General features: G+C 38.7%; 1 protein-coding gene across 9 annotated transcripts in view; it reads right to left on the reverse strand.

Annotated features, from left to right (window-relative positions):
• The window catches only part of si:ch211-286b4.4 (zonadhesin), a 187,000-nt gene that overhangs the window by 123,280 nt on the left and 46,736 nt on the right, over positions 1–16,984 (reverse strand). For all 9 annotated transcript variants that reach the window (XM_043676792.1, XM_043676793.1, XM_043676791.1 and 6 more), the window contains 9 exons: positions 15,053–15,232; positions 14,712–14,819; positions 12,751–12,886; positions 11,178–11,311; positions 10,340–10,549; positions 9,456–9,653; positions 7,617–7,718; positions 5,213–5,368; positions 3,171–3,353 (listed from right to left, as the gene is read on the reverse strand). In XM_043676792.1, coding sequence (XP_043532727.1) covers positions 3,171–3,353; positions 5,213–5,368; positions 7,617–7,718; positions 9,456–9,653; positions 10,340–10,549; positions 11,178–11,311; positions 12,751–12,886; positions 14,712–14,819; positions 15,053–15,232 — 1,407 coding nt within the window. The remainder of the gene's footprint in view (positions 1–3,170; positions 3,354–5,212; positions 5,369–7,616; positions 7,719–9,455; positions 9,654–10,339; positions 10,550–11,177; positions 11,312–12,750; positions 12,887–14,711; positions 14,820–15,052; positions 15,233–16,984) is intronic.

Here is a 16,984-nt window from a genome sequence, read left to right on the forward strand (position 1 = left end):
GCAGAGTGGGAGGGAGAGTTTAAGTGGTTGGCACAGGGTGGTAGGGTTGTTTGGTGCGTGTGTCCCAGAGATGTTTCCTGAAATGTTCTGTGAGATGTAGAGGTAATCACATTGAGAGCAACAAACACAGTAGATGAGGTGGGTGGATGTGCAGAAAAATCTCTGCCACTGGGGCCTTGGATGGCAGTGTGGGGAAGGTGTGGGTGCAGGTCATAGAGTTGCATAGCATGGAAACAGATCTTTCAGTCCAACTTGTCCATGACAACCAGATATTCTTAATTAATCTAGTCCCATATGTGAGCATTTGGCTCATATCCCTCTAAACCGTTCACTCCTATACATATACCCATCCAGACGCTGTAATTGTGCCTGCCTCCATCACCTCCTCTGTGAGTTTGTTCTCTCTGTGTGAAAAAGTTGGCCCTTAGTTCCCTTTTCAATCCTTCTCCTCTCACCTTAAACCTATACCCTCTAGTTTTGAACACCCTTCTGCTGAGAAAATGACTTCGCTTTTCACTCTATCTATGCTCTTCATGATTTTACAAACCACTATAATGTTACCGTCAGCCTTCGATGCTCCAGGGAAAAATTCCAGTCCTGTGCTTAAACAAAGGAGACTATAACAGGATGAGGGAGGAGTTGGTTAACGTAGACTGGAAGCAAAGAGTTTATGGTGGGACAGTTGACGAGCAATGGAGGACTTTCAAAGTAATTTTTCAAAGCGCTCAGCAATAGAATATTCAGTGAAAATGGGATAACTGGAAAAGGGGTAAGTTGCTATAGGTATCTAAGGAAATAAGTAAGGCTATCAAATTAAAAGAGAAGGCATACAAAGTGGCCAAGATCAGCAGGAGACAAAATGATTAGGAAAGCTCTAACCATTAACAGAAAGCCACAAAAAAAACTATAAAGAAAAGTAAGGTAGATTATGAGAATAAACTAACTCAGAATATAAAGACGGATAGCAAAAGCTTCCATAAATATATAAGATGGAAAAGTGGCTAAAGCAAAGATTGGTCCTTTCAAGGATGACAAGGGGATTTAGTAATGGGATATGAGGAAATGGTCGAGGCATTGGACAGATATTTTGTGCTGGCCTTCACAGTGGAGGACACAAATATCATGCCAGTAATTGACAAGGAGTCGAGGGTATGTGAGGAACTGGAAACAATTGGGCATGCTAATGGAGCTAAGGGTAGCTAATGCCCTAATGGAATGCATCCCTGCATACTAAAAGAGATGGCTGGAGAAATAGAAAACATACTTGTAGTAATTTTCCAAACTTCACTGGACTCTGAGGCCATTCCAGCAGATTGGAAAATAGCAAATGTGATGCCACTGTTTAAAAAAGGAGGTAGACAAAAAATGGGGAATTATAGACCAGTTAGCTTAACTTCTGTTGTGGGGAAAATGCTTGAGTCTATTATCAAGGAAGAAATAGCAAGACATCTAGAAAGAAATTGATGCAACATGGGTTCATGCAAGGCAGGTCATGCTTAGTTAATCTACTGGAATTCTAAGAAGATATTATAAGCATGGTGGACAATGGGGACCCAGTAGATATGGTGCATCTGGATTTCCAAAAGGTATTCAAAAAGGTGCTGCACAAAAGGCTGCTGCAATAAGATAAAGATGCAAGGCATTACAGGCAATGTATCAACATAGAGGATTGGTTAACTACCAGGAAGCAAAGAGTGGGTATAATAAGTGTTTTTCTGGTTGGCAATCATGACTAATGGTATGCGTCAGGGATCGCAATTATTCACAATTTACATTGATGATTTGGAGTTGGGGACCATGTGGATTATGTTAAAGTTTGTGAATGATACTAAGATGAGTGGTTGAACAAAGTATGCAGAGAACTGTGAAACTTTGCAAAGGGACATAAATAATATAAGTGAATGGGCAAAGGTCTGGCAGACGGAGTACAATGTTAATAAATGTGAAGTCATCCATTTCGGTAGGAATAACAGTAAAAAGAACTATTACTTGAATGGTAAAAAAATTACAGCATGCTGCTGTGCAGAGGGGCCTGGGTGTCCTTGTGCATGTGTAACAGGTAATTAACAAGTCAAATGGAATCTTGTCCTTCATTGCTAAAGGGATTGATTTTAAAAGCAGGGAGGTTATGTTGCAGCTATATCGGGTGTTGGTGAGGCTACACCTGGAGTACTATGTGCAATTTTGATCTCCTTACTTGAGAAAGGACGTACTGGCACTAGAGAGGGTGCAGAGGAGGTTCACTAGGTTGATTTCAGAGTTGAGGGAGATTATTTATGAAGAGAGACTCAGTCGACTGGGATTATATACATCGGAATTTAGAAGAAGGGAACAGAAAGGATGGAAGTAGAGAGGATGTTTCCACTGGTGGTTGAAACTAGGACAAGAGGGCATGCCTCAAAATTAGGGGGAGCAGATTTAGGACTGAATTGAGAAGGAACTTCTTCACCCAGAAGGTTGTGAATCTATGGAATTCCCTGCCCAGTGAAATAGTTGATCCTTCCTCAGTAAATGCTGTTAAAGCTAAGATAGATAATATTTTGAACATTAAGTAAAGAAGTTAAGTGAGAGGGCGAGCAGAGGCTATGAAAAGATCAGCCATGAACATATTGAATGGAAGAGTGGGCTCAAAGGACCAGACGGCCTACCCATGTACCTAGTTATTATGTGCTTGCTTTCTTATTTAGCCTCTCCCTATAGCTCAAACTCTTCAATTCTGGCAAACATCCTTATTAATCTTTTCTGAACTTTCACTTTTAACAACAGGTTTCCTTTAGCAAGGAAACCAGAATTGAATGCAGTATTCTAGAAGTAACTTCAACAATATCCCGTACAGCCACAATAGGATGACCCAACTCCAAAAATTCCATGCACTGACCAATGAAGGCAAACGTGCCAAACACATGCGACTTGTGGGATCATAGAATAATAAAATGGTTCCAGCACATAAGGAGGCCATTCAGTCTTATGATCTCCCACTTTTCTCAATAGAGCTTTATACATTTATTCTGTTTAGACAGTGATGTTACCTTTGGCAACCATCATTACGCGATTAGTAAAACCGTTTAGAACAGGCAGATTTTTGGAAGTTTGTAAATTTTATTTAAATAAACAAAGAGCGATTTTGAATGCATATGAAACACATCAAAAGAAAAGCATAGTTTTTATACCTGGTGTACAAGGCAGGCAGTTCTCTGGCACCTTGTTCATTGGGGTATTGGAGTATGTACCTTCAGGACATGGCTTGGGGGATGGTGAGCCCTCAGGACAGTAATGGCCAGCAACGCACCTGGACGTGTCTGGGGCACGCTCAGTACTACCAATAGGACAATAGTACCCTGCATCACAGGGACCTAAGATGTAATGAAAAATATTGCAAATAATGCTCATATCTTTTACCTCAGAAGAGATTTGCACACATTATTGTCCCTTTAAACTGTAGAGGCCCAAACATATCGATCATGTTGTTAAATGAAAGCATCATTTAACATACACATGAGCTAACTTTATGTTGCTGTAAGGATGTTGGGGTACTACAAATGATGAAATTCCAAGTCCCTTCTTTGTCAACAAACATGGTATACTGTCCAATTTTACCATTTGATGTAATTTTGGATTAATCTGGATCATTCCAAAAGCAATAGAATTTCAACCAAAAATGGTCTCATGAAGGAATATTGCAACAGGCAATAAATATTACAGTTTTCTGTTTGGAATCTACTTTATATTCAAAATGATAGGAGTGACAATAGAGTTTCAGGAAGATATTGCACAAGGAATCTTTTCAAAAATACCCAAAAGAATGACACTTTTCAACAAAAAAAAATCAAACCCAAAAAGGCATAATTTTAAATTCTCGCTCTTAAAGTACCAACTTTAACTTCTATAATATGATTCATATGAAGGTAGTTGCATTTAAGAAGCTATAACAACTACTAAGATTTTGGAAAGTCAGAATATCTGAAGATACAGCTGTACGAAGAGATTGCAGAGCTTGCTTGCAATATGTCAGGAGAGGCTGTGACAATAAATGTTTAAAGAGAGTTTGGAAATCTGGCAGAGGATACAGTCAGGTTGAAAACATTAAGCTTGGAGAAATTATCTAATACTGAGCTTGGGTTGGGGTCAGAACAAAAAGGGATATATGGAGTTCAATGAAGAGCACGAACGACAAGAGGCAATTGAAATGGAAGATGAGTGACCCGTTGCATTGTAAGGGGTGACTGGGGTTGTGTGCAACAAGTGGCAAGGAGAGAGAGAATGATGAGTCAAGAGGGCAGGGAGTATATAGCCCAGTACAAGCAATGAAAGTTGATGTCAGAGACACAGAAGGTAGTTATTTTGTCCACTGAGTGTAGGCTGGCTACTTGTACAGGCATCCAATGTTGGGTATGGCGAAGTTGTTCAGTCCCTTACATCAAGCTATTGATGTAGACACGAGAGAGCTCATCGCTAGGATGTCAGAGATAGTTATGAGTTGTCCTTATTACTCAGATAATCTTATGTGAATCAATTTGACTGAGAAAGGGAGTGATTATACAATTTGCATCTTAGAACCAGTCAAAACTGAGGCCAAAGAGGAGGCTATAACAAGATCTGCTGGAAAAGCACCCTGGAAAAAAATGAAGAGTGGAAGTGACTAACAGGGATTTGACCCAATTACAATTGATTTAGAAAGGTTGTTGGAAAATTCATTATATTTCAATTTGGCCAAAATACAGTGCAGGTGTTTTTCCATGTGAGACACGTCCTCAGTGCTTGATTTAAAGACATACATGTGAAGTTTAACTAAAATGTAATGACTTTGTTGCTGTGTTATCAGATTAAATGACTAACAATTATAGGCATGCATTTCCATGGTGGTTTAAGCTGTCAAGCATCCAATGAGATATATCTACGGCGATCTAGAGAACCCGCTATGTCAATTTTCACCATTCATAATTAATTTGGTTTTAACACTCTAATCTAAGATTCAAGAACTGTAATCTCAATTTGGAAAAGTGCAAAAAACTCATCTCCTCCCGTGCACAAATGAATAAATGATTTATAAGAAAAGGTGTGGTTGCGAATGTAAAGGAAAATCAAATGTCCAACTGGTACCCAGCATTAACTGTTAAAAAAATGCATTTCCATTGCTAAACATATGGAGTATTTGGAATGAAGTGATTTGCACTGTTGTTTCACCTCTAAACAAGTCATGGGAAAATCATACCTGTTGGTTCAGCAAGCTCATATTGATCACAATAAAACCCTGCTGTACAAATCAGAGGAAGAGATGATCCTTCGGGGCAGAAAAACCCAGGAGGACAACGATTTCCTGGGGAAACATTTTTTTGGGAAGCCCATTCTGAAATATTTGAGAATTCACCTGAAACAAGAAATGATTTTCGAGCAAAATATCAACTTTTATCAGCAGCTTTTGAAAAATGTTATAGAAATAAGAATTTAAGATTATTTTCAATGAAATACAGGGATACTGGTAATGTCACAATTATTTTCCCTTTGTTATTGCCTTGAAAAAAATGGAGTTTAGCATTTTCCTTGAAGTGATGGAGTGCTTGGAGCCAAGTGTCCCACAATATGTTTATGTAGAAAATGGCAAAATATTTATACAACAGCAATGAAGGGCTATCGATTTCTATGCAAGCGAGAATAGTGTGTAACGTGGAGCTATTGTTGTTCAGGTAACAACCTTGGTTTAATGGTAGTTGCAAACACATCAGGGTCAGAGATTGTGGATTGAAAAACCCATTTTAGAACTTTAAATATTTAATTTACACTAGAGCTTTGGTACTGAGGAAGTGCAGCATTGTTGGAACCGCTGTCTTTTTAATGAACTGTTAAATTGCAGATCTAGATTTTAAAAAAAATAAATAGCATGATTCAAAGGTAGAGGAGTAGGTTGTCCACAGTCAACAATCATCCTTCAATCAACAACAAAAACACATGATTGGATCATTTATTCCATTGTCGTTTTTCGGTCCTTGCTGGGCACAAATGAGGTTTGAATCCACAACCTCTGACTTTGATGCATTTGCCATGGTTTCAACATTAAAACAATCTTGTCAAAGAGTGCACAATTGGTTGTATTATGCTTTGGGACACCCTCATAACAGAAAAGTAGTTTAAAAATGCAAATATTTTCCTCTATTTTTCATGGCAGTGGAACTAGTGGGGTAGGGAGATGTTATTGGAAATCTTCAATGAAATACTGCAGTGCACCCTATGGACATTACATTCTGCAGCCTCATGTGGCATAGACAGAATGTGCAGGATACACTGGACCAAATGATAGTTGCTCCAATTGAGCACTTTTTTTTTTAAATCGATGGTGTTGACTTTCTCAAGTAATGGCTGCTCCTGCAACAATGATGTTGATTTGATTACTCAAGTTTTGTTTTTCATCAATGGGAGTATCCCAAGATGGTGGGGGAATTTAATGAGATTGGGCCCACTGAAAATCAGTTGTAGATAAACAAAATTCTCTTGCTTGTAATGTTACTGTGCCTTTGATCTGATCCATCACATGTTTGAGATATTCATTTGTTGTATGTACAAATTGAACTTGACATTTAGCAAAACACTTGGATGTCATTAAAGTGGTGCTGTAGCCTAGCTTGTCCTTCATTATTGGAGAGGATGTGAAGGAAGCTGAGCATTATGGAAGCATTAGCAAAGATTTATGAACAGTTCCACTCCTGACCTTGTAACTCAGATAAAGTTATTGATCTGCCAGTTGAAGATAGTCAAGCTAGCATTGTTTTCTGAGGAACTCTTGCTGCTGACACCTGCTTTGGGCTGTTATGACTGGCCTTTAATAGACACAGCCATAACCATTTCTCTATATGTCTTTCTGATTCCAGCTACTGAGGGCTTTTCTCTTTCATTCAATCATTATTTTGTTTTTTGAAGGTTGTTTTGACAGCATACTCAGCTGAATTTGGTCCATCTAGCATTCAGTTATCATTCTCATGACCATTCATAGATTCAGTTAAAAATTACACAACACCAGGTTATAGTCCAACAGGTTTAATTGAAAGCACACTAGCTTTTGGAGTGACGCTCCTTCATCAGGTGATAGAAGGAGCATCGCTCCGAAAACTAGTGTGCTTCTAATTAAACCTGTTGGACTATAACCTGGTGTTGTGTGATTTTTAACTTTGTACATCCCAGTCCAACACCGGCATCTCCAAATCATTCATAGATTCAAGTTGCGTTGGAGGTGTGGACTGGTAGAATTAGAGGCCAGTGAGTTGATGTCACTCAGTGCACCATTACTGACTCCTTTCCATCATTTTTATTCATAATTGGGAGGAGGCAGAAGTTTGGTACAGAATGATTAAGAAAGTTAATTTAACATTTGATCTGTAGTAGAAAGTACATAATTAAATAGTGAGGTTATTCAGGGTAAATTCACAAAGGGAATTGAAGGTAGGTGTGTACACATATGGAATCTTGGCGTAAAACTTAGAAAATTATTGATTTGATTTCAAGTCCACCCCTATTTCTTGCTATCGGTGGAAATTTCATTTTGTAACAAATTGCAGATGTGAAAACTCATTCTTTAAACAAAAAAAGTATCCTATGAAAACTTGATATCTCTGGGAACCACCTACCTTGGGGAAGGGGCTTGCTTGTTACTGACCCTCCTGTACAATACCAGCCTTTAGAGCAGTTCCCACTTGGTGTGCTTAGACCAGTCCCTTCACAAAACTGACCTAAAAATATTCCAATGTTTTGAGGAAAATATTAGAACAAACTTCAACAACATTTGATTCTATTTTTGACTCACTAAAAACTTTAGTGGAAGTTTTACTCAAGCCATGTGCTCTCACATAGCTGATATATATCTGATATGTAAGAACCACACAAAACAGGAGAAAGTCAGCAGGTCTGGCAATATCTGTGGAGAAAGAAACAGAGTTTAATCTTCCCAGGCCCATATGACTCTTTTTCAGAAGAATGTTAAAAACTGATTAAAGAAGAATACATTCATTGCTGATAATGAGATAGCCAGAGTTTGTACTCATATTTGCAATATGATTAAACTATCACTTCAGAAAGCAGAAATGCAAATAACTTTATTTCAACTTTCCTCTTCTTCTCTGCATTTATTTGATGCAAAACATATTCCTTTCCATTTTTGTAATTTTACCATTTTCCCCAAGATGTAAATCATTCCTTATTTCTTCCTCCTCAAAAAAAATTCTCAGTTACTTATAATGGAAAGAGATTTTCCTGCATCTTGTTTCTCAACATGGACCAGATGTGCGAGACTCTGCAACAGGACTTGGAGGGGAGGAGCCCTGTCACCGGAAGACTAGGTTCAAGTTCGAGAATTCTAATCCCAGTGCTAGACTGAATTCTGGGACAGAGACACAGAGATTGCTGTGGTGGGATCCTGTAGCAGATTTTCAAAGGCAGAGCTGGTTAAGAGACAGCAACATCCAATCAAACCTCAGACAGTCTGCACATCCAGGAGCATCCAAAACCTTGGGCAGCTGCCAGCTGCATTGAGAGAGAGGTGGACCCACTGTTGGTGGGTAGATGAAAGGGCACCCACTGAAGACTAGTAAAGGTTTCAAAGCATAATAGGTTAACCACTACTATTGCGGAAGGGAGTCTCTCAACAGGAATAGTCTGCAGCTATATTTGTGGCTGTTACAGGTGAGTAACCCATACTTAGCTACTTTGAAAGATGTCCTTCCAGACTCTCACCAATCCAAATATGGGATCTAGTCACTTCAGGAAGTCCTGTCCACCAACTGGAAAACCTATGCAGCACGTGAAGTGTCGGCGCTTTTTATTGGCCAAATTGGCCACACACTGCTAGGGGTAAGCTTGACACATCGGGCGGTAGTAGAAATTGCCAGTACACCCTGGCTCAGGATAATTATTATACTCTTAGTATCTGGTCTCACATTATGGATTAAAATTGTGATTATATTAGAAGTTAAAATATATAAAATAAATGGCTTGCAACTGAAAGCAAGCTGAAATTATAAGAAATGCATAAAAGGTACAATATTCTTTACATAATATGAAAGTGTTTATATAATGTGCACTTTGTTAATTTACAAGAATTTGAGAATCTTCTTTGTAAGAGCAAATATAATAAAACCAGAAATAAAACACCGCAGCATTCACAAACTACAATTAGAAAATATTGTAACTGTTTTCATAATGGCTTATAATTGTGATGTTAATGTCTTCATTGATAATTGTTTAGCACTGCTGGCTATATCCTTTTTACTGGCTTAATATTATTAGTATATTAGTAGAATATCTGCTTGCAACTTACATGAATAATAAATAAAAACTTTTGTTCTAAAACACAATGCTAAGTGGGTAGTTTTGAATGATATATAGTTTTAAAAAGAACTGTGCATGTTTTAATCTGAGTGCCCAAGAGTCATTTCTGAAAGCGTACTTCCTAATTTAGCATTCCCACTTACCTGGAGGGCAAATTAAGCAGTCAGCAGGGCTTTGCTGACCAGGTAAACTATTATAGGTCCCAGGGCGACAATGGTATTCTTCTCCAAACTGGGTGCGTTCTGGACAGAAGTGACCTGTTGGGCATTTCAGTGGGAAGGGGTTCGAAGTTCCACCCAAACAGAAATATCCAGCTAAGCATATTTTGCAGTCACTCTGACCTGAAAATTGTTCAAAGGCATGTGCAGTTAGATAGAAACGTACAGAGAGTGCTTCAGACACACAGAGAAATAAATGTCTCTGCTTATTTATTTAGTTCCCTTTGCCCACAGATCAATAAAATATGTTTTATTGCTTAACCACATTTCAGGGAGACTTTTTAACAAGTTTCATTATATAAGTAAATCCTTGTATGTTTTTAAAGTTTTCTTCAGTGCAATGTTTATTTTCATGGTAGTACAAAGAAATATTTCAGAGAGTGTTTCAAATATACTCTCTTTGCTGAAGCCACATTAAAATAGTTTATTACAACTCATAAGCAGATGCCATTGATATACATTCTGCTATTAAAAGTCCCATAACTAGGTGTCATGCACTGATTTCACACTTGAAAAGGAATTCAATAATCTAACATTCTATTATATGTTCAACCTGGGAGTAAAGATTCATTAGAAAGTGCAATATGCTGTGACATGGGTTGTTCCCAGGCACAAAAGAAAGCGACAGATTTTAATTATTAAAAATTATGAAAAGAAGTACGCATATTTCAAATTACTTTAATTATTCACAATGTTCAGGCAGCCAAATTATTTAAACAGATATTAATGTGATATGATTCATATTTCAAGATTAATACAACTTAAAGACAGCATCCTATTTTCATTTTTTATGCAAGACTAGATTGTACCTATTTCTGAATTGTATGTTCCAGGAGGACATGGTATGGGCACTGTAGAGTTCCTGGGGCAGTAGGCACCTACACTACATTCACCGCCGTTCCCTGTATGATCCAAATACTGTGAAGGCCGTGGTGAGTTCACTCCAGATTCACAATAAAAACCAGGATCACAAGGACCTTCAACCTCTGAGAGGCCTGGCCGACTGCAGTAGGAACCACCTAAGAACGAACGGGAGAGAGATTTTATTGTTGTTTCCTAACAAACTACATTATAAATGGCACAAAACAATTTTAATTTTCTATCTTGCAGATTATTTTTCTTGCAAGTTTACATATTTATATGCTATTCATATTAGAGAAAGTTGACAATGAACTATTTTCAGGTTTCTACTCATGTTGCTCTTATATTGGAAGCTAATAAGAGCAAACTCTCCCCCCACCCCAGTGTTGCTCCACCAATCAACAAGTTTTTGATAATGGTATATTTTAAAATTTCATTAAATGCTTAACAACAATCTTATAATGACTTTTTAAAAAAATTCTTATGAAGAAACATTATGGAAAATTAAAATTTTGCTTGCATAACTAAAACATTTCAGTACACATACATCATGTTTTAGTAACTAAGCTGAAGATTCACCAATCTAACCAGACAATTTTGACATGGAACAACGAATTAAAGCAACATAGTGAACGGATGCATCATACAAATTTTGAGTTTGTGAAGATCTACAAGTAGTACTAAACACAAGTGAGAAAGATTATAGTTAATTATAATTTGGTCTCCAAAATATTTAAAAATGGAAGCAAAATCATTACCATCAAGGACCATTTGTAATACTCTCACCAAGGCATGGAATGCAGTCAGACTTCTTCCTTAGTCCTCTGGATGCTCCAAATGTCCCAACAGGACAAGGTTGTGGGAAGGTACCAGAATCTTTTGGACAATATGAATCTTCAGGGCATGGCTCTGTTCTCTCTCTGTAGAAAAGGAGAAGAAAATAAACATGTTTGGAAATGTTAACAGTTAATCTTCAAGAAATAGATGCTGAAATTGATCTTCAGCATTGGCACCAAATGAGAATTGGAACTGAATCCAAATGGACAGGGTGTGAAACAGCTGATGATTCCATAAGACCATAAGGAACAGGAGTTGCTATTTTGCCTCTTGAGTCCATTGTGCCATTCAACAGGCTCAAGATTGATCTGACACTCCTTACATCCGCTTTCCTGTTGTGATTCATTATTGCCTGCTTCATACTACTATTTGAAGTCAATCATTAGTAAACATTAGGACTACAGTGATAAACAAAATCTGTTGCTTGTTAATAATAGGTAGCTAACATTAGGCTTTGACAAAGGGTCAGTTAGACTCGAAACGTCAGGACTTTTCTCTCCTTACAGATGCTGCCAGACCTGCTGAGATTTTCCAGCATTTTCTCTTTTGGGATTAGGCTTTTATAATGCTGTGCAGAATTCTTGCACAGGCAGAAGATAAGCATGTAGATGTGGGATTTTCAGGAAGGTCAGGTTAAACGCAGAACAGCAGATGATTCTAACTTAGGTAATAAAGAGGCAAATCAAGAGCTTTCTTCTGTGCTCACTGGAATTTTCCCATTAGCAGGTGGCATGTATAGAGACTGCAGCACAGTGAGCGGGGCCAGGGAGGGGTTGGCAGGAGTGATCTACATTTCATTGGGCTAGGCAGACTCACTCCACAACCACAGGCAATTTGATGGTTGGGCCACAGCTGCTGGCTAGCCATTTCAGAGGTGGCCCCTCCATCATCATAACCAGACAGCTGTTCCATTTTTTAGACTTAAAATGTTTTTACCTTCTCTTCAGAGGTGTTTCCATTATGAGGTGCCCTCTCCTTCCAACCTCTGTCAGTGCGATTGTCTCCTATCAGCCCTCCCTCTAGATCTGGAACTGACCTGCCATCCTTAATTGGATGCCAAACACCCTCTTGCCATTCTAGGCAAAATCAAAGTCAGATCACTGCTCTCACCATGGTCCAGAGTATCAGCTAATTGACCCCAACATCAGGATCCTGACCTATATCCAAATATCAGCCAGGTACACTGATTTTAGCTTCATTTTGAGTATATTAGTTGAAACAGTTATAAAAGTATTGAAGAATGACTAAACATTTCTGGAAAAGTTTATTCGTCTGTGCTTGAACTCCTGATAAATGTGATAATGCTCATTCTGATGTTTTTTTTTTAGTTTGGGACAATACATAGTTCCATTCTGCAATCTTTTGTTCTTTGTTCATATTTGTTTTCATTCCTTCTCTTCCAATCTAACTTCACTTTGTGGTACTCTGATTCAGGGTTGGATTATTGCAAGTTGAAAGCTGTACTTGTACATAACCTCCAGACAAAACAAAGTGGCGTTATACTCTTTACTTCATATCTTACCTTTTGGTGCAGAGAGATCCTTCAGGACAGATGTTACATTTTTCAGCTCCTGTATGGTTCATAGATGTCCCATTCTGACATAATTTGAGGCCAGGTGAAGCCAGTGGACAATAATAGCCAACAGGACAAAGGTCACCTGGATTCACAGAATATGAAAAACAGTGACTCAAGGGTGAAGAAAATACAGCGTATTAGTAATTGCTGTTTCTTTTTAGCATGACTAAAAGACTGTGTTTTATATGTTTTTCCTTACTATGTATTCTGCAATCATTCTGACTTGCAAATGACCTTAAAATTTATTTCTGCACATTTTCTGAACTTATGCCATATTTTTGAACCCTTCAAGTTAAAACTTGGGAAAGGCAAATAGGAAGGGAGGGAGAAGGTGTAAACTATTGGGCTTTGCTTAGGGACCAATTGGAACTGGAGTAGACAAACTCTGCTCCAACATTTAGGGTGCATCTGAACCTTAAAACCATTTTCCTGCCTTTGATTTCCTTGAAACTTTAACCCCAGAAAAATTTATCAATCCCAATCTTGAAAACTCCAATTTTTTCTGATTCTACAGTAAGTGAGGAAGGGAAAGGGAGCTGCAGATTTCTATGACCCATGGAATGAGCAGAAATGATGTATGCTGATACAATTACAATATTTAAAAGGCAACTGGATGAATAGAAAGGGTTTAGAGGGATGTAGGCCAAGCCCAAATGGGACTAGATTAATTTAGGATATCTGATCAGCATGGGTGAGCTAGACCGAACGGTCTGTTTCCGTGCTGTATATCTCTATGACTCTACAATTTATGAAAACACGTTTGTGGAATACCCTAGCTATATTTTAAGATTACAGCCTCCTATAGTCAATGTCCCAACATAGGTGATGAGAGCTATCAAATCCTTTTAATATTTTAAAACTTAAAAGTTGCTATATCACTTTGAATTTGAAACAGAAGTATTACGTCACAGCTGCTTGATCTAATTCCTCAAGTTTGAAAGACTTTTGTATTAATGTCTTAAGAATACCATAAGTAAAATTAAAATGATCAACTTCTGTTGAAATCAGATTAGAACTGTCCAAATCTGCAAAAAAAATTATACATAGGTTTCAATTAAAGTCAGAAGTGGGGCTTTCAGGTGAGTATTTAATATAGAAGAATATACCAACAGAAACAATAATTATACTTACTATTCTGAAGTGCAAAATTTCCAAAACTGCTCCAAAGTAGAGGAAAGGAGAGTGATTAGAATTCAGAGAATTGATCATACCAATGGTCAAAAAGATAGGCTTTCAAAGGCTGAAGAGAAATACTGCAGAGAGAGATCTAAGGAAGGAATTGCATATAATTGGATTGAAATGACTGAGCATTCTCCCACAATGAAAAAAAAAGTAAAAGGTGAATATATGGAGAAGTATAGAATATTATATTATCTTTTGAGGATTTTAAATTCAATGCATCAGGGGAGCTCAATGCCAATGCATTTTTGACTAGGGCAGTGATGGTGAGGTTCAATGTGTTACCAAGTTCAAGACAGAACAGCATGCTAACAGAGATCAGTGCTGACGATTGGTACATTCAGGAAAAAGAATGGGTGATTGATACTTCAGGGAAGTTGGAGATTGTGTCATTTGGATTTCGGAAGCAAAATAGGCAAATTATTGGGGAGGGAGAATCTAGAGACAGCGAAGAGGTGGAACTGAGAAACACATAAGGCAGGATGCAGACAGAAGTATGGGAACAGGAACTGGTTTTACCAAAATATCAAATTATGTCTGATCAGCACTCCAATTCAATTTTATTTAATGCTTTGATATTTTTTCCAGTGACAGAATTTTTCGATTGTAACACCAGTTAAGAAGAATATTAGAATATTTTCACTATTTCACAGCTTTCAGTGAGATTATTTCAAGAGACAATTGCAGTTACTTGCATTGTTAATACTGTCTGTAATAAAATGTGCTACCTGTAGCACCATCGCGGGGCGTTGCAGTCTTTGCTCCATTCAAACAATAAAATCCTGGGTCACAAAAACCTTCAACACTGTCCTTGCCTGGTTTCTTACAATAGAAACCTACAAAAACATTCAGATAGGCACGTCACATGACAGCTCTGATGTGCGACCTCAGACTATTTGAGAAAGCAGGAGTCATTGTTCTTATAGAGACAGTGATATGACTCAACTCGGTGTAGAGAATAAATTCAAATGAATTTGAAAATACACATTCTGATCTTAAAATACCACCTTAAATATTACTAGGTACACTTGAAAACCAATCATAATAAAAACTGTGAAAGACACAGCACCTGAAGGACACGACATGCAGTCTTCTTCACTTCTTCCCCCTGTTGTGGCTCGGAGTGTTCCAGGTGGACATGGAACAGGGTGAGTTGTAGCGTTGGGGCAGAAGTGACCAGGAGAGCAAATGTCACCAAAGACAGATGCAATGGGAGTGGGCGTTTTAGATCCCTCAAGACAGTAAAATCCTAAAGAGCAGAAAATAATGTTTATGAATAAGAAGGAAGAATAGACCATTCAGTCCCTTGAGCCTGGAAAGTGATAGCGGAACATGGTAACATAGAGAATATGGGCTCAGTATTTGGGTTCTCCACTAAAATCTGGTATGGGCTAACTTCAAAAATGCATTAGTAATTGATAGATTTTTTTAAAAAAAGAGAGTGCTGCTTATGGGTAAGCCCACACAATGTTGAGAATTATTTATCTTTCACTTTTATTTAAGGTTTACACTTGGCCTTCAGGAGAAGAAATAAACTTGCCTTTATTGAAATCCTCAAAATGCCTGGGGGTCAGTGGAAACATAAAATAAGTACTTCCTGCAAGTTAGAATACTGAATACAAAATATGGAGGTATTAATGACATTTATCCAATGGAAGCTCTGTGGTATTGTATTTCTCCCAAGATATTAGTTTGGCTGAAATCCAAGAAAGATTAGAAACGCTAAGTGGAGAAATTGAAACCAAAAGATGTGTGGATGCTGTAAATCAGAGACAAAAATAGAAATTGCTGGATAAGATCAGCACGTCTGGCAGGCAACTGGAAGTTCAGGGTCTTTTTTGCAAACAGAATGCAAGTGTTCTGTGAAGCAATCGCCCAGTTTACTTCATTCCCCCATTGTAAAAGAGACCACATTGTGAGCAGCAAATGCCATAGACTAGATTGTGTGCTTCACCTGGAAGGTATTTGTGCCCATGGTTAATGAGGAGGGAGGATGTGAAAAGCAATAAACAACCCTGAGCTTCCGGTTGCCTGCCACTTCAGCACACCACCTTGTTCCCTGACCAACATCTCTGTCTCTGGCTCGCTGCAGTGCTTTAGCGAAGCTCAGCACAAGGTGGAAGAACAACATCTCATTTTCCACTTGGGGACCCTGCAGCCTTCCATCAACTTTAGGATTTGAGCTCTCACATGTCCCTACCCCAACCCTCATACACCAGACCTCATTATCACATATTTTGCTATTACACACTACCCATTGTTAGCCACTAACAGTCCCCATTTATAGCTATTTACCCTCCTAGCCAGATCCTTATCCACCCCTTTGTCTGCCCTACTGCTCTAGTTTCTCTTTGGGCTCTATTCCCACCTAATATTTACTCCTTACCCCTGCCCCCACCCTATCTTCTGCATAAAAACCCATATTTTCTTAGCTTCCATCCGTTTTGAGGAAGGGAGACTTTAACTGAAACGTTAACCAGTGGAGAAGGAGCGCAGCACAGATACACCTGGTCACGGGTAGACAAGTCTATCCGCTCAAGGATAGATTACCTGTTTGTGTCCTGACCGCTCTCGGACAGATCCATTGATGTCAAGCCGGTGTTCTTCTCTGACCACTGCCTCCTGCTGGCTGACTGTCACCTACAGGATGAGCAGCGGGCTGGTAAGGGAACTTGGAAGCCGAACACAAAGCTGTTGACCCCAGGAAACATTAAGGAGCTCAAGAGGGACTACACAGGTTGGAGAACCGTGAAGCCCCTCTTTGAGTCTCCAGCGGACTGGTGGGAAACAGTAAAAGGGAACATCAATAGGTTCTTCATCCTCAAAAGGTGTTCAGGAGGTGAGAGAGAGGTGGGGCAAACTGTCCCAACTCCAGGAAAGTATGCAGAACCTGCTCCTGCTGCAGACGATGGGGGTCGATGTCACGGAGGACCTCAAGGAGGTGAAGGGACAGCAAGCCTCGCTCTTTGCCTCAGAAGCCTCCAAGATAATCTTCCAGTCC

The sequence above is a fragment of the Chiloscyllium plagiosum genome, chromosome 35 (assembly GCF_004010195.1).
Source record: "Chiloscyllium plagiosum isolate BGI_BamShark_2017 chromosome 35, ASM401019v2, whole genome shotgun sequence".
NCBI classification, from domain to species: domain Eukaryota; kingdom Metazoa; phylum Chordata; class Chondrichthyes; order Orectolobiformes; family Hemiscylliidae; genus Chiloscyllium; species Chiloscyllium plagiosum.